Source organism: Siniperca chuatsi, linkage group LG17 (assembly GCF_020085105.1).
Source record: "Siniperca chuatsi isolate FFG_IHB_CAS linkage group LG17, ASM2008510v1, whole genome shotgun sequence".
In the NCBI taxonomy this organism is placed as follows: domain Eukaryota; kingdom Metazoa; phylum Chordata; class Actinopteri; order Centrarchiformes; family Sinipercidae; genus Siniperca; species Siniperca chuatsi.
The window spans coordinates 13,515,164-13,535,373 of NC_058058.1; the positions used below are offsets into that span (position 1 = coordinate 13,515,164).

At 38.2% G+C, this 20,210-nt stretch overlaps 3 protein-coding genes across 7 annotated transcripts; all 3 read right to left on the reverse strand.

Moving 5' to 3' along the window:
- Window positions 1-1,556: 1,556 nt before the first annotated feature.
- Window positions 1,557-9,441, reverse strand: mtdha (metadherin a). Of its 4 annotated transcripts, XM_044170678.1 has the most exons (13): window positions 8,893-9,441; window positions 7,961-8,059; window positions 7,599-7,710; window positions 7,145-7,312; window positions 6,874-6,924; window positions 6,406-6,567; window positions 5,362-5,442; window positions 5,118-5,189; window positions 4,771-4,898; window positions 4,541-4,651; window positions 4,298-4,397; window positions 3,979-4,059; window positions 1,557-2,741 (listed from the first exon to the last, which is right to left on the reverse strand). In XM_044170678.1, the coding sequence occupies exons 1-12, from the start codon at window positions 9,238-9,240 to the stop codon at window positions 3,992-3,994; spliced, it is 1,500 nt and encodes a 499-aa protein (XP_044026613.1). In that variant the 5' UTR covers window positions 9,241-9,441; the 3' UTR covers window positions 1,557-2,741; window positions 3,979-3,991. The 4 variants fall into 4 exon arrangements, with proteins under 4 accessions (XP_044026613.1, XP_044026617.1, XP_044026616.1 ...); XM_044170682.1 differs by having other exon boundaries at window positions 1,557-4,059; window positions 5,362-5,439; window positions 7,961-8,056; XM_044170681.1 differs by having other exon boundaries at window positions 1,557-4,059; window positions 7,961-8,056.
- Window positions 9,442-9,573: 132 nt separating this feature from the next.
- Window positions 9,574-16,213, reverse strand: rrm2b (ribonucleotide reductase M2 b). The gene is made up of 9 exons (XM_044170684.1): window positions 15,916-16,213; window positions 15,155-15,319; window positions 14,667-14,783; window positions 13,985-14,118; window positions 12,203-12,297; window positions 11,947-12,080; window positions 11,171-11,275; window positions 10,833-10,946; window positions 9,574-10,535 (listed from the first exon to the last, which is right to left on the reverse strand). The coding sequence occupies exons 1-9, from the start codon at window positions 15,958-15,960 to the stop codon at window positions 10,383-10,385; spliced, it is 1,062 nt and encodes a 353-aa protein (XP_044026619.1). The 5' UTR covers window positions 15,961-16,213; the 3' UTR covers window positions 9,574-10,382.
- A 204-nt stretch (window positions 16,214-16,417) lies between these two features.
- On the reverse strand, window positions 16,418-19,769 carry LOC122863869 (nuclear transport factor 2-like). Of its 2 annotated transcripts, none has more exons than XM_044170688.1 (5): window positions 19,582-19,769; window positions 18,042-18,162; window positions 17,764-17,835; window positions 17,553-17,651; window positions 16,418-16,712 (listed from the first exon to the last, which is right to left on the reverse strand). In XM_044170688.1, the coding sequence occupies exons 2-5, from the start codon at window positions 18,144-18,146 to the stop codon at window positions 16,596-16,598; spliced, it is 393 nt and encodes a 130-aa protein (XP_044026623.1). In that variant the 5' UTR covers window positions 18,147-18,162; window positions 19,582-19,769; the 3' UTR covers window positions 16,418-16,595. The 2 variants fall into 2 exon arrangements, with proteins under 2 accessions (XP_044026623.1, XP_044026625.1); XM_044170690.1 differs by having other exon boundaries at window positions 19,559-19,692.
- Between the last annotated feature and the right edge of the window lie 441 nt (window positions 19,770-20,210).

Genomic DNA, 20,210 nt, shown 5'->3' on the forward strand with positions numbered 1-20,210 from the left:
TTGGTCGTATAATGTTGCCACACTCTGACTGACTTGTTTCAGGATAGCACTATGTGAAGCCTCTGGGTTTCAGACACAGGAACTTGGGATGGATCTTTTTTTAAAAACAGCATTAGCGAGTGATTTTCATAGCAGGGCTTTGAGCAACTGCAGTACCATCCATTAGAGAGTGACCTTCACTATTAATATATCTGCCTTTCATACACACAGTAAAACAAAAATAAGTACAACAATCCTTTGGCGGGGAAGAATGAAAAAAAACCAAAACAAAACGTGATACCCCTCTGAAGTGAAGGTGAATGGATGGAGAGCCAGAGCTTGTGAGAGATTAAAAGCTGCTAAATCCTAAATGAACTGAGAGATAAAGGATGGAGAGACTGATGTAGCGAAGGAGGTCAGGCTCTGTAAGCGTGCCAAGCGACTGCTTCACCACATTGACTAGGGCAGCAGTTTGGCCTCAGGAGGGTCACTGGAACCAGGGCCTATCACAGGCCTGGCTGCTGACACAGATTTGCACCATGGCAAACATTGAATCCTCATTTTATTAATCACAGATTTGGGATTAGTTTGACAGAAAACATGAAAACAAGATGCCAGTGGACAGGGAGAAAGCATCATTTACTACGAGTATTGCTTGTGTATAATTCTGCTGAAAAAAATATGTCTCTAATTCATACTTTAAGGTTACTTTGGCATGAAAACATGCAAAAGTGGTAAAATCATCAGTACTTCAGGATAACAACTGATTTAATTAAATATAAAACTTGCCTGAGGAGCTCTGGTTGTTAAGTATAATGTGTACAAAACAGTACATTTTTGAACAGTTTAGAGAAAGTGCGGTTTTCGATTCCCAGATGATCCTGGTGATCCTTCTTGATGTGTCATCATCCTAATTTAACAAAACACTAGCAATAAGAGATGCCTTTCCAATATTTTATTTTCGACAAGCACAAATTGTTCTTTCGCAAACCATAGACAAATTGGTTAGTTACCAAAAACTACTATTTTATAGATAGTCAGATATAGAATATAGTAATTGTGCAGCTTTTTTATTTATTTACATACTTGTATCTATTTATTTATTACTAAAAATATTACTAGTTACATAGTAATTTATTTAGTTAATTAGTTAGTTATTTAGTCATGTAGTTGCTTAGTTAGTTAGTAAATCAGTCAGAGGACAGCATGTCTGTACAGAATAAGTTCTATAAACACTGTAGCTTCAAAGCATCTTGGAACACAAACCTATGTATAATGTCAATGCCATCTTTAAAAACATTTTATCATTAAGCCCTACTATAATATTTGTCTTTTAGTTATTTTCATCCACATACCTCATAAAAATTAAAAAAAAAAATCACTCTGGATACAGTCACAATGTTTTTACAGTTTTCTATGGGTAGAATGGCTCCACAGTTGTCTTCAAGGCAAAGTAAGAGACCTTGCTTTTAAGCTTCAAGCCTAAAAAGAAGCAAAAAGCACAAACAAAACTATGCCAACCATAGTTTCAGTAAGTTATCCTTAGAGACAAAAAAATAATTTCTATGACAATGTGATATCAAGCAATTCTCATTTATTTGAAATTTTTACCAAACAAACATAGAAATGTCATTTGTATCTCCTCAATAAACAAAGTCATTCACATTACCATTTGCTAGAGACAAGTATATAAATACATTGATTGAATCCATTTTAATCATCAGTAAAAATTAAACAATTAAAGGGCACCTGAAGCCACAGCGACATATCATTTTGTTCTATCAGGTCTACCAACAACTCTGTGCCAACATCAGCTGATCAACACCTTGATGCTCTAAGGCTCTTTGCCTACCAACAACAGACCACTGTTAATGTCCGCTAAACTGGATGCCCACAGAACAGCTGCAACTTGTCTCATTAAAAAAAGCTATTCAAAAGCCAGGACCAAGTACTAACAGTTAAAGCAAGAGATCGTTCATTTAATTTCATGTACACAAGTACTATTATCAAAGTCATGCAAGATGAAATTAATTTCTGACATCAAAACCTGGAATTGGATGCAAACTATAAAACAGGATGCCAATGCACTTTCTATACAAATACAGGTTAAGGCAATGGAATTAAATTCCTTTTATATATGTGTAATTGTGTGTGTGTGTGTGTGTGTGTGTGTCTTGTTTAAAACCAACTTAGACGTGGAATTAAAGCTGCTCCGTATCATATCTCTATGTATCTTCATTCTCAATTTGTCAAAAAAACAAAAACAAAAAACCCCATCATAAATCCTGGAAGTCAGGTGCAAACCAAGAAAGTTACACATTTCACATTCCGCAAAAAAGGTAGTAAAAAACAATTCATCGACATCAAAAAGGATCTCAATACAGCCTTTTGCACAGCGCAGTCACAGAACTGGAAAAAGCCCTTACAATCTGTACATATGGCACGGCTTTTTCTAGCACAAAAACTGGAAGAAAAATGTTTTTAAAAATCATATAGAGTGCAGAGGGACAATTAAGTCTCTAGAAAAATCAATGCACAGTCTAGTCAGATAAAGAGAGAGACAGTCAGAATGATCAAAGTAGAGTGAGGACACTTATAGTGCTACTGCTTTACGGGATAATCTCACTTCTCCTTTACTTCACATTACAGTTCCTCCTGGTGGTTCGTATCAGTTACTGTCCTCTCTGCATAACAGTTACCAACAGTCCCAAGTGCGAATCCAGAATCAGGTCACAACGTCCACATTTCAAATTTAGCATCATCTTTGAAAAAATCCATAAATGATGAATTAGTGACTTTTCAGCTGCTCCAAACTGTCATAATAGTTTCAACAAAATTATGAATGTTTGGAACATACTATCACACGGATAGACAGTGAAGAGGAGGATTACGCTGCAGGAGTGGTTGTGGAGAAGTTTCTAAGACCAAGACCTTTTTTTTTTTGCTGAGAAACTTCCTACCACTGTAACTGACGTGGAATTCAACCTGCCTGCGACTACAGCTGCCAGTCTTCATAAAGGAGCTTTTATAATACCTGTAATACCTTCATAGAGCGACGACACTGAAGAAATGGGGTACAAAATGCCTTTTTACTGTGCAAAAGTGCAGTCTTAACTTCAGCCAAAACTAATATGAGGCTTTAGCAGTCTGAGAATAGCCAAATCAAGTGGGTATGTGCGACTGCCAGGACGTATCCCTCACACCTCAGCAAGAAAACACTGCCCGGGGAAACACAAAGAGGGAAGTTTTTACTAAAAAGGACATTACTTGGGAAAATCGATTTCACTAAAACTAACTTAGCTAAAGCCTCATATTAGCTTTAGCTGAACTTCAGAATGCATTTTTGCACAAAATGAGGAGCATGGCTTTTTGTCCCCCATTTCTTACACTGTAGTTTCTCTATGAGGGTATCACTTCATGGCCAGTATGGAGAGGCAGGATGATTATAGAAACCCTTAACTCTTCCAATGTACTTATGGGCATGTGTGTGTTGCACCGAGATAGACTTGAAAAAAATCTGAACCTATCCTGATCTGAGACCAGCCCTCACATGCAGCTTGCTGCAAACAAAACAAAGTGCAATATTCGGGGGAGCAAACATGTATGCTTTTTTTGTTACTCAAATTTTCATTTAAACAAAAAGTAAAACTACAATCTGTTTTGTATTTTGGGGTAACAATTATAAACATACACTCTCGGAGGGGGGAAGAAAAAAAACACTTTTGATGCCATAAAAAAATAATTAAAATAAAAATGTACCTCCACTGCAAGTCTACCTCCCCTGAAACTTCACTGCAGTGTAGCAAATAGTGCAAATTGGAGAGATTTCAGTCCATAGGACCACATTTCATCACTATAGTTAGCCAAGCAGGTGATATCCACTGCTTGTTTTCTTTTTGTAACTGATTAACCATTGATGGATCTCAGAAAGAAACTCTGTACCTGGTAATTATTGCATGTGACACATTTAACAATCATTTGCATATGCTGTGTATGGACCTGTGATGTGACTTCATGTTTCCCTTCGGACCTTTTTCTTCTGGGAGGGCTTCGGAGGCTCCACAATCTGCTCAGACTTCTCTGCAAATAGATTAAAAATGGAAAAGGAAAAATGAGAACGCTGTATTTAGAACCATCTCCGTTTAAACCTTTTTGAACATATAGACATAAAATACAGTATGTGCTTTAAAGCAATTTATGGACAAGTAGCAGGACTGAATAAACAGTTTTAAGTAATTATTACTATACTGTATGAACATTTATTTGCTCATTTGCTGTGAGTGAATACAACTTCAGAGTCTGAGCTGTTGAAACCTACTCTGAGGGGAGGATATGCTAGGATTCTGCTTTTTGGAGGCCAGTTCAGGAGGCTCTTGGGGTTTGAGTACTGTGTTGACCAGGAGCGCTGTGCTCGCAATCTACAATCAAACAAATGCAATGACATTACCAAAACAGGGAAAATGCCTACAATCATTTGACTTGAATATGTACAAATACATAGAACAGTTTTATACTTTTGTGCAAGATATTAATCTGACAGGTTGATGGGTTTTTTTCTTGCCTGAGCCTCAGATGCAGCCTCCTCTTCTGTTTTCTTCTTCTTTTTCCTCTTTTTCTTGGATATGGCTGCTCCACCGGAGGGATCCTCAGTGTCCTTCTCATCCTCTGATACCTGCCATAACAAACACAGACATTCAGGTTATTTGAAAATTAGGCTGAAAGAAATCAGGAGGTACGTCTAGGCCTTGCAAAGGTATTGCTGTAATTAGCCAATTGGAGTGTCAGTGAAACCTTGTTGGGGATGGGCTGTTCCTTCGGTGGTGGCGCTGGTGTCACCAACACAGGAGGCTCTTCGTAGTTTCCCCAGTGCTCTACTGGGGCATTCCAGTCGGAGCCGGGGTCCACTGCTGCCATCCCATCTAAAAATATTCAGATCGACAGGATGGCAGTTAGACACGTTTTTACAAATTCATACGTATATGCATGTCTAGGAATGGATACTTTTGCATCCTTCAAAATGTATTTAATTTTAAGATTGGGATTAGGCTTCATCTCACAAAATCATTGGCAGATTTTACATTTGACCTGCAGTTACTTAGAAGGGTGTGTTAGATGTAATGGGTTCCTGAAATACTCACTGAATCCAGACCATTCATCATCAACATCAGGGTGGCTCGCCCACCGCATCTCAATTGAATTTGATATTGGGTCTAAGAAAGACAGAAGGTGAGAGAGGGAGGGGGAAAAAAAATGTCATTAGTGCTGGAAGCTGTTGAGGTAAAGTGGAAAAACTACATCAGACATTCTTTGGATTACACATCCTGAAAGTAGAGTCTGGTTTGTGACTGGGTGATAAAGCTGGCAGTTAATCACAATACCAACCTGTGGGGTTTCGTCCCAGCATGGAGAAAGACACAGGGTTGAGGTCAGTCTTTATCCGGTCATCAATGCCACTCCATGCTGCTGGCGAGAGCACACAGAAACACAGATTATATGGCTGGAATGCTGTTCTGGCAAACAAACAGTGTAGCCCAGATTTGGCAACATCGAACAAGTTCTGCTGGAGTCTACACTCACTCACAGTGTCAATGAAGATATCTTCCAGATTCAATTACAGTATAAAAACATTATTATTTAATCACTTAAAATCACAAATGATTATAATTTCACTGTGCCCAATTTCAGTGCTTTCATCAGCTGCATTGTGTTTTGCTCTGTTTACAGTCAATCACCTGACAGCCACAAAGAGGACAAGGGTCTTTGTCAGAAACAACCTCTGAGGGTGTGTTGCCTTATAAAATTAATTTTATTTTATTTTGGGTGTCTTTGTTGAGCCAGCAGTTGATGTAAATTTAGACTTTCAATGATTTCACCACCTGCTAACATAGCCACTTAACAAATGTTAGCTTAAGTTTTAACAATGTCACTCCATTTTACGCATTCTTAAATGTTCTTGTAATGCCACTTTTTGTCCAGCAGATGGCCCAGCTGGACAGTCTTATTGTTATAATTTCAGTGAAATGAAACCCAAGAATAATCTTTTTGTGATTTTTTTTTTATTTTAGCAGTCAAAATGGCAGTGTTTTATTGTTACTGTGACTTTACAGCAGTGTGAAAAATGCTGAAATAGCCGCTGTATACACACAAATGATATTTGTGATGAAAGCTCTGATCACACTGCTAATCTAAATACAGTTGTAACTGGGACTGTTCAGTCCCACAAGGATCCCAAACACCTTTATAGCTGAAAGTCAGCACTTTAACCTCAAGTCATTGTTTCATTTGAAATCTAATGAAGGAGTCAAAACAATAAAATACGTCACTGTCCTACTGTTTACAGATTGCGTTGTAGATCCTGCATGTTACACTCCACTATCAATATTTATATTTGTGGAGTAAAAAGCTCTACGCAGGTCAAGGTGGTACCTTGCGTGTCCTGTGCCCAGGTCTGACGCTTAGGTGGGGCCCTGTAATGTGGAGCCGTGGTAATGTCACTCCACTTGGTTCCCATCTGACATGGGATCTTCAAAGACATGTCAGTCCAACCACCACCATTGACTGAAGGCTCCTCTCTCGAGCTGGAGGACACTGAGGAGATAGATATCGGGGAAGACCGGAGTCAGACTGGCAGTTTTGTCAACCAGTGACAACGTTCAGTCTAGCCAATTCTGTATTTTAGAGTTAAGACCAAAATCAGCGATTTTAAAGCCATCGTTTACAGGCTTGTTCAGTTACTACATCCAGGCAGACATTTATGTATATCCTCCATCTTATCTTGATATTAGACTAAGCTTTACTCTGGAAAATAAAGAAAATGAAATAAAGACAAAGCGAGCTATTAAAATAGTTTTCCCATCTCAGTCACACAAAATAATGATTTAGCTTTGTCTTTACCAGCTCCACTGGTTGCATCTCCCTTTCCAGTGGTTCTTGAATGCAGGGACTCTGAAACAATGTGGGAAAAAATATACCTGAGTAACATGCAATATTACTGGATAATTCTTGTTTAAGCATGAGTGAAGTGTTCACATCAATGTGCTACATATATGCTTAGCCCTGTCAACACTGTATGTTAAATAAATGTTCAGGTCCAAGCCTTAGATTACTTCTCTGTCTTTGAGTGTCACATCAAATCCCTACATTCTAACATTTGCTAGATGAATACCATGTTTTGCTCTGTTCTTCTTGGTGTTAGTAGGAGCTGTGGCTACAGGTGCCTCCACATTGGTCTTCAGAGCCTCCACCCCTCCTGGGCTACCAGAGTCCTCAGGGCCCTTGTCCTTCCTGCGCTGCTGCTTCTTCTCACGGTTACTGACTTTGGTCTCCCATGCACCTGGTGGGAACAAAAAAACAAATGTTTAGGTGACTCGGTGTGTGCAAGGCAATGATAAATAAGTATTTTAGATGATTGATTGCAGATTAAATTGGGTTGATCATTTAACCAAGAGGCTGCCTACAACAGGAAAACTGAAAGAGTTTAATGTAGTAAGTGAAGCCAACCAAAACTGGAGAAGTCAAGTAGGTTATAAATACTGATGGCATGTGCTGGGTAAAACTCAACAGTCAGTTTGAAAATGAGAAGTTATTTAGAAATTTTCCCTTCCACAGTTGAATCTTACCATCATCTGGTTCCTTCCCATCATTTGTAGACACATGCTGGACTGGTTTCACATCCGTCTTGGTTTTCTTCTTGTTCTTTTTCACCTGCACTGGGGCCTGTACCTCATGCACCTGTGGATAGAGAGAAATAAAAGCTATAATAAAGTATGGGGTAAAAAAAAAAAAGTTATACTAATGGAAATCATGTAACTTTGTTGTCCTTTGAAGCCATGCCACACTGGCAAAACTTGACATGGGGGGTTACAGCAATATTTCACCAATAACACAACTGAGCAGAGACTCAATTAAAAATTGTGGCTGCCCTGCCCACCAACAACAGTTTCAGGTCCCCTTAATTTGGGCAGCAGCTGCTCAAAGATACCTTCTCGGTTTTGATCTGCTGGGCTAGCTTGGAAACTGCCTCAGTCACTTTAACTTCCTCCTGAGCTACGGCCACTGGTTGTCCATTGGATTGAGTCTTCTGGAGGAGAAAGACAGACATCAGATAAACATGATGTTGATGATCCAGTAGCAAACATTAAACTTACCTGATGTGTGCTCACAAATTTTTTTTGCTTTCAGAATAATAACGTTATAACTTTTGATTTCAAGATGAATCTCTACAATATATCTGAATTTCCAGCATACTTCACAAATGTACAATCAAACTGCAACATGAACATTAAGTTTTTTTTTAAAGTAAACATCAACTAACATTCTAAAACTAAGAAAAAACAGGATCCATTTGGTGGTTGGTGTGTTTACATGGTTGGTTACACCTGACTACAAAGACTTTTGGCTGTGGATAGAATAACTAACGTAGTCCTGAATTTATGTTTCTTACCATTAACGTTACTGACTGAGTAACAGCTTGACAGCAGCAAACCTTGTTTGCAGATGTGTGAAAACTGACATTTTCACGTTTTAAGTACAGTTTATTAATCAGACAAGTGAAGGCAAGCAGTATGCTCCAGGAGTTGTCGTATAAGTGTTGGCTAAGGATAATATTTTAATTAGCTACCATTAACTATCATTAATGGCTTGTCAGTTGGCTTCACACACAGCTAGCTAGTTAGCATAATTTTCTAAAGGAGAAAGAGAGGGCTGCAGCGCTGTATGAAACGGCTAAGTTAGCTAACTAACGTTAAACTTGCGGATTTTGTTGATAAATTTACAATAGGGATACACGTATAAAGCTAGAAAACGCTAACTGAGGAAACAGTTTTGTTTAGCATTAATTGTTTCTAGACACACCAGCGCTTTTATTGATTAACCCACCGTGATTCAACAGCTTGTTCACGCTGCATACGGTACCTTTTCAAGCGTTTTCTTTTTATTCCGCTTCTTCTGTTCTTCTGGTTTGGCAGTTTTAGCAAAATTGGCCTTGTCAGGCTCACTGCTGCCCTGGGTAGCCGGGGATCCCCGCTTTTTCCCAACGAGCAGACTGCCACAGACGGCGGCCCAGGACAGACCGAGTAGCAGCAGCAGACCCACCGCGGCCGTGGACAGGATGACCCACGTCGGGTACAGCTCGGGCTTCAGACCCAAATCCACCCCAAACTGAGCCTGAACATATTCTTGTCCCGAAGACAGAGCCTCCTTCAAACGGCTGGAAAGCAGTTCGGCTTTCTCCAGCGCAAAACCTTGAAAGTCCCCAGCCATCTTTCCAAATCGCTAAACACTAACGTTAGCTAGCTAACTGTTAACTACCATTGCCAGCATCCGTATGCTAACGGAGGAGTGGCTAATCTAATCTGACCGTTGGGAGAAATCTCAAAACTACAATTCGCAGTATATAAACACTGCTTTATACTGACCGTTTGAATGTCAACAATATTAGCTAGATTCAGGGATTTGGCCATACTTAAATCATGTAGTTAAACCATATCTATAACTAGTTACCATTTGAAATCAAGGCTGCTGAGTGAAGTTGGCTCTCTGATGGCTTTATGAACAGATCAACACAAATACTATTTAATTACAATAAAGAAATTATTTTCATTTTACAAATTTTTTTATTGTACATTAAAACATTATAAAGTGTTAAAACAAGTCACCATAGAAGCCAGCAGCCAGAACTGCAGACTCAATAAAATATATCCTATACATATTTTCCCTCTTATCTAGTGCTATTTATCCATCTAGATTGTTTTGGTGTGAGTTGCCAAATTTTGGAGATATCTGCAGTAGAGATGTCTACCTTTTTTGAATATAATGGAATACATATACACATGAAAAACTTAACAGGAATGTCTCTTTCCGGAAATCATGACCCGCTTACTCAAGATAATCCACAGATTTGTTGTGAGCAGTTTAGCTACTATGTTGTTGTGAACTATTAAATTTCTTACATGAAACTGTTCACAACACATTGCTGTTGAGCTTTTTAAAATGTATTTTTTGGGCTTTTTGAGCACCACAAGCCAAGTGCCAGTATAGTCCCATTATATTCAAAAAAGGCAGACATCTCTTAGTTCATATGCGTGTCTTGTAGAATGTTGAGGTAAAAAAAAAACAAATTGCCATGAGCATGGCTTGAACGGTTCATTTGCTATTCCACTTTGCAAACTATAGTATATTGGCTGCTAAGTAACTCAAGGTGTAATTCTCAATCCCTATTAACCAAAAGTTGTATATTATTATTATATATCTGCTGGAAGAATGCAGCTTTAACCTGTCAACCATTCATGTGTCCTTTATAATACCGCAATACCATTGTAACAGAACTTTAGACTGTTTTTTGTCAGTAGCGGTTTAAACAAAATAAATAAATAGGTCATATATAACATAATGTCATCTCAGTTTCAGAAGTCTGCATCCAGAGTGAATTCACAGTCCATCACGCTTGACATAACTCCAAATCTCTGATACTCCGCTACTCGTTTCTCAAAGAAGTTGGTTTTCCCCTCTAATGAAATGGACTCCATGAAGTCAAATGGATTCTCAGCTTGGTATACCTCGGATTAAAGAAGTGAAAAAAAAGTTTCACACTATTACAAACAGCAGACAAAAACAAAAAATTCATTAACACATCTTGCTGTCATTAAATTAAATTTCTTTAGTCAAATAATGTGTATAGCATATGTCATTATGGTCATTTTTGCAAGGACTGTGACTTTTATAGAGAGACTTCAATTCTCAACTGAGGGGTCCTCTGCTTCAAAACAACAGCTACCACAGTATAAAGGGGTTCAATGAGTAATGACCATGTGGCTTTCATTAGATCTATTTTATTATAATTTAAATAGAATTACCTTGGCCAGTCCAAGGTCAGCGAGAAGCCGGTCGGCCACAAACTCAATGTACTGCTTCATCAGACAAGCGTTGATTCCAATGAGATTCACTGGCAAGGCCTCTGTCAGAAACTCCTGCAACACCAAACATGATATGTTTATTTATTTACAGAACTGGTACGGCCTATCAAGATTTTGGTCTTTCAAAAGAGAACAGGCTGTCAAGCTACTATTGATTTATTGCAATGGGAGTCAGTATAGACAAAGTAAACCGGAAAAAACAAGCAGATATAATGTATGTTAAAACTATTTATAATGTGTAGTCTGGGTTGAGTATATTCCCTCCAACACTAACTGACCTGCTCAATGCTAACAGCTTTGGTGATGATGTCCTTCACACGGTCCTCTGATGGCTTCTTCACCAGGTAGCTGTACAGCAGGCAGGCAAAGTTACAGTGCAGGCCCTAAGAAACACATCAATATACATGTCAGAAGACTTGATAGAAACAGAGAAGATCAGTCATTGACTGTGTTCTTATGCAAACTGTGACCACATTTACTGCCCAAACTGACCAAAAAGCACCATAGCTACTCTGACCATTTTTAAACAGCAAGTTGGGGATGGAAGCCAGCAGTCACATCAGAGGATTGGCAACAGCAGACAGTAATATAATAGAGTAGCCTCAGAGTTAGCTGAATGGCCTGAAATGCAGGTTTGTCAAGCAAAATCATTCAAGATAAAAACTTCCTCCTAGTATTATGCAAGAGCAATGACTAAGATTTCTATGTTGTATTATTTCATGTGCTGCAAGATGTCATGGAAAGTTATCAATTCAAGTACAATTAACCTAAACTTCACACCTGCACTGGCTCTGATTTCTAATTTGTAGCCTGAGGTCAAACATAAGTCCGCTTCCCCATTTTGTACACTGTTGTATTTTATTCTGGCTGCAGTTTCAGAATCAGAAATACTTTATTGATCCCCGAGGGGAAACTCTTTTGCTACAGCAGCTCACTATCACGTCAGTGCACACAGAAGTACTAAGCAAAAAATATAATACACTATAATACAGGTCCTTTGAGGTCCTTTTGACAGATTAAACTACATGTCTTTTTGTTTGTGAATTCATCTCACCTCATCCCTGCTAATCAGCTCGTTGGAGTAGGTAAGGCCAGGCATTAGTCCTCTCTTCTTGAGCCAAAAGATGGCAGCGAATGAGCCGGAGAAGAAGATGCCCTCCACTGCTGCAAAAGCCACAATTCGCTCCCCTGAGGGAAAAAAGTGTCAAAACTACTATTAACCCCAGATAAATGGAAAGCTCCTCGGAGTAAGAGTTTCTCATCATTATATAATTTACAATATGATGTTTTGAATGTTGTATCTTCCTTACCAAATGTGGACTTGCTGTCATTTATCCACCGGAGGGCCCAGTCTGCTTTTCGTCTCACACAAGGCATGGTCTGAGTGGCGTTAAATAAGTAGTCCCTGAAACACACAATCAATAAAAAATAACTTACATTACTAGCTCTAAACATATAACCTCAGCATAATAAATACAGTACCTATGAAAAGTATTCACTCCCTTGCACAGACCCAACAATGAATTGAACTTGTAGTTTTTTTTGCATATCAACAGGATAAAGAAGTTTCTCAACAAATCTATCTAAATTAAGTACAGACATAAGACACAAAATAGTGTAAGGCTTGTCAAATTAGAGAGTAAAATTAACGCAGCAAAAATATAAATGGTATAAAAATAAAACTTCAATCTGTTAAAATCATGTCCTTGAGCAGTTAATCACCTTGACAATCCAACATCTTTCAGAGCAAAGACAAAGTTTATAACCTTAATATAATTGTAGTGTTGAGGATTTTGTGACACGTGTTTGATGTTAAAGTTCATAGCATGTAAGAAAATAATCTTTGTAGAATTAGATTTGTGAGTTGAAGTTCAAATTCTTTTTGTGAATAGCCTCTTGATGCAGAGGCCGTGAAATTGTTGTCTTCTTAGTCTGTTGGTACATCACAGCTGCTGCGGCTGGGAATGCAACAGAAATCCCCACAAAGTGGTGTAGACTTAGCCTGTGATGAACAGGTGTAAGCCTTACAGTTTGTTTTGAGTCTTCAGAAGATTAGATATCTGGGGAGAATCTGTCTGTATGGTTAAGCGCTTGCTCCAAAGGCACTGAGGCTTGGGTGCATAACGCTATTACAATCCGTAGCAATTATTTATACTAATTGGATGCAACAATTTTGATGTATCAGACTTGATTTTATATTGGGGTTTTGAGTTAAACTGTAATACTCATTCATTGAGCCACAAAATATGTAGCAATTTGGTGTGTCAAACTGCAGTGCCATTAGAATTCATTCTTTATTATTAGATAGACAAGTTGCATCCTATCACTCTTTTAACAATAGATTATAAAATCTTGGCCTTAGTATATGCAAACAGATTAGGGAAAGGACTAGATCCTATTGTCGCTGAATTTCAAACAGGATTCATGAAAAACCGACATATTAGTTGTAATATAAGACTCATCTTACGATTTGTTGGAATATGCAGATGCAGTTAATTCTAAAGTACTAATATTGTAAATGACAGAAATTTTAAAAAGGTATTTTGATTTTTGTAGGGAATTAAAAATTTCCCAACTGGCAGATGATACTACGCTTTTTAAAAAACGACAAGTACCAACTTTGTAATCCTATTAACAAACATAAGACACAAAATAGTGGAAGGCTTGTGAAGGTAGAGAACAAAATGAATCCAGCAAAATACAAATGGTAAAACAATAAAACACGGAGTTCTTTTTGTGAATAGCTTCTTGATGCGGAGGCCGTGAAATAGTTGTTTTCCTAGTCTGTTGGTACATCAAAGCTGCTGCAGCTGGGAATGCAACAGAAATACCCACAAAGTGGTGTAGACTTAGCCTGTGATGAACAGGTGTAAGCCTTACAGTTTGTTTTGAAGCAATTTGGTGTCTCAAACTCATGCTCCTTTCATACATCAAACTGAGCTCATCTAAATTGCGATACATTTACAAAATTCGCCTTTCGCCAGTGACCTGCTTGCAGTTTGCAGTAAGTTGCAGTCAGAACCACTGAGCATCAGAAGTGAGGACTTGACCAAAAAAAAGAAGAAAAAAAAAAGACAAACAAAAAGACTAACCTCTGCTTCAGGTCCCTGATGTAAGTGTTGATGAGCATGCTATACATCTCTGAATGAACGGTCTCGATGAGGATCTGGAAACTGTAGAAGGAGCGTGCTTCAGGAACCTGCACCTCCTGGCAGAACCTCTGCACCTGTTAGATAAGACAGAAACACAAATACAAAAAACCTTTACCTTTACCTTTACATTATTTTATATAGCTGTATCATCTTCAGCTATCACAGGGTCAAAATTGAAACTAAATCTGACTTTCACATGAATCAATAGACTCACACAGGGTAAAGCTAGGACTGAAGTTTCAGTTTAAGTAAAGATTTTTGTACTATGCTTATTGTTTTGCACCAAAATACCAAACCTAATTCCTTGTATGTGTAGACCTACTTGGCAATAAAGCTGATTCTGATTCAAAGTGAGGCTACCATTTATGTATGCTATCAAACACATTGAGTATGATGTTCAGTTAGGTTATTTTAAAAGCAATACATTTTTGCAGTGGCTAGAGAGGTTGCCAGTTTTGAAAGTGACTGAAAGATAATCAACCTGTGCTCAGTCAGTCCAATATAATTTGGCTGCCAATACATCCGTTAGTGCCTGTGGTAGGTTGATGTTACAAAAAAAAGTTACGTCTCTTTAGAGGCTTACAAGCTACAAAACATCTGGCGTCCCTCTGGACCCTCTCACCAGGTTCTCGTTGACGATACCATCACTTGCGGCAAAGAAGGCTAGGACATGGGAGATGAAGTGTTTCTCCTCAGGTTTCAAACGGTCCCAGTGTACCAAGTCTTTGGATAGATCAACCTGAAAGACACAACACCAACAATACACCTGTCTGTAGAGTGTTTCTTTTAGTTTTATTGGTGTTTTTGTGAAGGGCAGCCACATATACAGTATGACTTTGTGGGAATCAAAAATACATATTGAAAAGCAATCAGTATCACTTTTTTAATGTGTGGCATTTGTGCAATTTGTATTACTTCAGTAGTATTTAATTGACAAATAGACTAACAGTGTAAAGTTTGTGTTCTCATCAAAATACATATGGTCAGTAAAACTTCATTTTGTAAACACTCTGTACATCTTTGAAGTGATTGTGTTTTTTTTCCCCTTAAGCCAGCTGGTGAGACACTTAAATTACAATCATTTACTCGTAAAGTAAAACTGATACCAACCTCCTCCACCGTCCAGAAAGAGGCCTGTGCCTGCTTGTACATCTTCCAGATGTCGGGGTACTGAATGGGGAAGATGACAAATCGTCTGGGGTTTTCCCGGAGCAAAGGTTCGTCCTCTGTCTCTGAACCATGTTGGCAGTCTGGGTCTTTATCTTTGAATCCAATCTACAAAGAACCCAGTAAGTAAGTGAACATAGTTTCACCTCACATTTAGTATGATATTTTATCTGGTTTGTTTTTAAAATAGCTAAATTTGGGTTCGGCAAATATCAGTAGGATCCCTGCTACGGTTTTGGACTACAGTAAGTTACTCAACTGTGCCTTTAATGATCAATAGGCCACTGCACTTGCGCATTAAGTAAACAGGAAATATATAATCAATATCATTTAAATGTCTAATTTAAGGCTTTTTAGTTATTTATATAAGATCTCTTCATCCCTAGAAATTATCTTGTCACTGTTTCCAACAGTTTTAAACATTTTAACTACATTTTCTCGACGGTTGTGTTGTATCCGGCAACCTCCTACACCGTCACCAAATTAGCTTACACGAGCAGACAAGGCCAGTTTTTAAACACAGCCGAAACCCCTGATTTACAATAATATTTATCCAAGGGTTTGACTTTACAAAGCGAAGCTGTAACACCCTCCGCGTACACGGTCTCTCGGGTGAGGTTGACACACTGACAATAATGCACATTGGTTAGCATCCCTCGTAACCTAGATACAATTCACACATTAGCTGTATTGAAACTGCTTACCGATTCTTTAAGATCAGATTGCCGATTTATATTCATTAGATCCATTTTCTGATCTTTTTTTCCACCGTCGGTGAGTTTGGTTCTTCTAGCTGGTGCTCTGTGCCATTACCTTGTGTTGATGTAGCTGTAGCTTTGTTGGTTAAACCCTTTAAACGGACTCAAACGCCCCTAGTGCTCATACACAACACGTGCTATATGATACAACCACGCTGGGATTTGATGGGTCTCTGTAAAAAATAATATAAGTGTGGTCTAGACCTGCTCTACAGAAAAAGTGCAATGAGATAACCTCTGTTATGAATTATATAAATAAAATTGAATTATCGTCATAGTAAAATACAGAATTCCTGGAAATGACTATGACTACACTCTCACTCACTTCTGAAACACACTCACTTCACTCAGTATTACTCACCATACTACAGTCGTCCTCATGGGGGAAAAAATGTAAAAACAAGAAAATACAGCCATTTGGCAAAGAAAGGGAACACAGGTACAGTAGTTCAGACTAATACATTTATTGGATCAGCATCATTTTTAATACAAATAGCATGCTTATAGATGTATTGTAAACATGGAGGAACTTTGTAATATAATCTCTTGTGTTTTCAATGACAGCATGACCATAGTATGAATTCAGAGCTGGATGTCAATGTGTGTGAGCCAACAAATCCAGATCGCTACACAGGGATGTTGTGTATTCCCAACCGGAACACATCATTTGTGCAAGCCCATGCGCAGTTTTGGGACTTTAGCATAAACACTTGATGAAAGGCCATTGGTGGATCATCATCTACCTGTTGCAGAAAAAAAAGTTTTGGAAGTGTTTGTGAGCACAATAATGAAAAAACAAACTGCAATGTTAACTAAGGATTCGCACAGGTTTTTTTTTTTTTGTTTTTTTTTTACTATACATGCAATACTCATGATAAAACAAAAACAATCAGACAGTTAAGGAAGACATTGGAGTTTGATGTATAAGAAAAACTTAGAAATGACAATCAGATGGAGCAGGTGTACAAGACGTTTAATAAATAGCGGGGCAAAAGGAAAAAAATTGATAAAATGAAAAGACCAAGCCAGGTTTGCCCACATTAAAAAAAATTGTATTGCAGGTTGTTTATCTGGGGCCCATTCCACAAAGCGAGATTAGTGGGTTAGCCAGCTATCTTTGGGTTCAACTTTTGGGTTTTCCTGTATCATGAAACAGGCTAACTTTTAACCAGGTTAGATCACCCTATGCTGCACAGCTAACCTGCTCGGAAAAGGTTAACTTCAGAGGATCAGCTCAAAACCCGTCAACAGCCCAACCACTGACCAATCAGATTACTGGAAAAGAGGACTGACTTTACATTAAGGTGACAAGTAATAAAGATCAATACATTTTTTATAAGTCAGTAGACCTATAAGCTGTTCAAGGCTTTCCGTGTCCCCTCTGGTTTTAAAACAGAGCTTCTAACAAACTGAAGGATAGTTCACCACACTAATTACACAATGAAGATTATAGCTGCATTTTAATTGCACAAGGTTTCTTTCATCCTGACAGGATTCCTGACAGTGTTAATTAGCTGAACTCGCTTTGTGATACTGGCCCCAGGTGCAGACCCAAGGTTATCAACAAAAATTCCCCAGCTTACCTGTAACTGTCCAAACACCATGATGAGGATACAACTATCTATCGTGGGTTGGAAGTCTTGTTCTGTGATAATGTGCTTAATACGCTTGAAAGGCAAATTCTGCCGATAGGAAACAATAGTATTAATGGAATGTACAATAACAAACACAAAATGTTAAAAAAATGTTGGATTATGATTAATACAAACCGAGTAAGAATAAGAAGATACTTACTGCTAATTTGCCAGCAATGGCTTCTCTCCCTTGAAAGGGTGATCCTTCCCACGTCAAACAAGCATCAGCAGACTAAGAAAAAAAAGTATGTTTATATCAAATAACATGCACACAATAAATATATATTTATTTTACCATGCATCATAGCACTTAAAACAGTAAATTCAACCGCCAGTGTAATGGAATTTGGTTTGTCAGTGTTGACACCAAATGCTGATGTTGTGTATTTTAACTTGATCAAAACAGGCAATAATTAAATGGACACTGAACAAACTTACATAGAGGTTACCCAGTCCCGTCCTGTTGGTGTTGTCAAACTGGTTGTAATATTCTTGGACAAAGCCCTCTCCAATCTTTTGCCATATTTCTTTCTCGCAAGCCATGCGTGAAGCTTTGGATCTGTAAAAGAAAGAGAGAGAGAGAGAGAGAGAGAGAGTCTTGTCATTAGCAGTCAGTCAAAGTTGCAGTAGACTGCAGGCTGTTCACTGAACTCATGTTGACACTTTATAAACACATTCTCTAAAATAACGTTTTTCTGGTCACTCCACTAATTTAAACACACCACATATGTAAAAAAATAAAGCAACTCAGGAATGGTCATAAAATAAATACTGTAAATGGATAAATGTAAGGAGGTCAATGCTTTTATTAAGTAAAAAGGTACCAAAAAGGAACGCTTGTACTCTAGTTAGGAATCATTGTATTAGTTACACAATTATAACAACTTCACTGATATAAGAGAAAAGCACACAAGTCGAATCCATTAATAAAAAGAAAAATATTAATTAGTGTAGATGAAGTCACAAAAACAATATCTTAACTGAAAGCTACTTACAAGTCTATTCTGCTGCAGGTTAATGCGAATCCACCAACCCTAATAGTCTCTTCTGACCCTACATTTAGCACTCTACTAAAAAGTTAATTATTACAAGGCAGGCAGGTAGGACAGTGTGTTGATTTCTGGATTAAAATATAAGACCAATACAACTCAATATGAATGTATCATTTTTGCAACTTAACAGTCTGTGGACACTTTCAATTGTGTTTTCACAGACATTAGAAAAGGAGGAAATTAATACAAAACTATGGAAACTCTCCCTAAATATCCTTTGTGTGTATATGGGAAACACTAGGAGAGATTTGAGTTCTGTGAATGTGGTCCTCTGATTTAAGATTTATTCAGACCACCCACAACTTTAACAAAAAGACAGTTTGGGGATGTAACCGTGAATTAAAAGATAGAAGAACTTATCACCTCCTTTATGTAAGTTAGTGTTTTATTTCTGCTAATGTCCGAGTTCTCCATCGGTTGCAACGATAAGAAAGATTACAGCAATGACTGAATTTGTTTTATGAAACTAGCTAGTCGTGCAATGAGTTGTCAGGACCATGGTCGGGACATCTCGAAAAGTAACGTTAACGTTGTTTTCTGTGACGTTATTAAACGTCTGGCCAAAGTAACATTCATGTTAATGTTAACGGAGTCTCGATGGAGATTAGAAACAGAATGCGGTCCATCAGAAGTTACAACCGATGAAGTCTGGGGCTTGTGGGGGTTAGCTACTTCAGCCAGTGTTAAACAGACAACTAACCCCAAACCGTGTCCACTGTTCAACGTAGGGAGCCGCCATAAGTTATCCAATAACCTAACTTATGGCTACCGTTAGCATCCCGGAAACGCTTCAATAATAGTTATCTCTAATGTATCTCCCTCATATTCGTCTCAACAAAACCGTGTTACTACAACTGGCCAAGCTATTGTTGAGAGGCACTTAACTCAAAAACAGTACTTTACCGTGTCCGTAAGTTTTAGCTTACTTTTTCAATCAGCGGCAAGACAGCGTGGAGTCAAATCCAGTCAAACCGAGGCTGATGAGGTTCCCGCTTCGTCCGAGTCGTGACAAAGTTATGACGTCGCATGAAAACTGACCAATGAAGGCAAACTAAGGCCTAAAATTTAGCCCAGAGTTCAGCCTGTCGGGAATTCTTTCTCCCTATGTACCACCCAACCTCCAACCACATCCATGCCTCCAACAAGAGCGATACCGCGATACAGATAGTGGTTGGACTTTAGGCCTGTCAATCCCAGTAAAAGAGGCGGGATTTGTATGCAGACTAAAAGGAAGTGCTGCCTGACAAACTAAACTCAGGGCTATTAGTCACAAATATTTTTTAGGGAGGTAAACTGAAAGTAAAAAACTAAGAATGGGACATGCAACAATAAACTTGTCTCAAATTAATCTTTAATGGTTATTTTAAAAACGTAAACCAAAATTTACCAGAAAATAAAACATCTTTATTTCTAACTATTTTGGCAAATAATGAATCATAGCTGTGACCATTGTTGATTAAATCTTGTTGGATTTGTAAGGGCCACATCACATCTCTAAGGTACAGTTGTCTCCCAAGGACAAGATCCAAGGTTCCTCCCGTTATTGTTACAAATT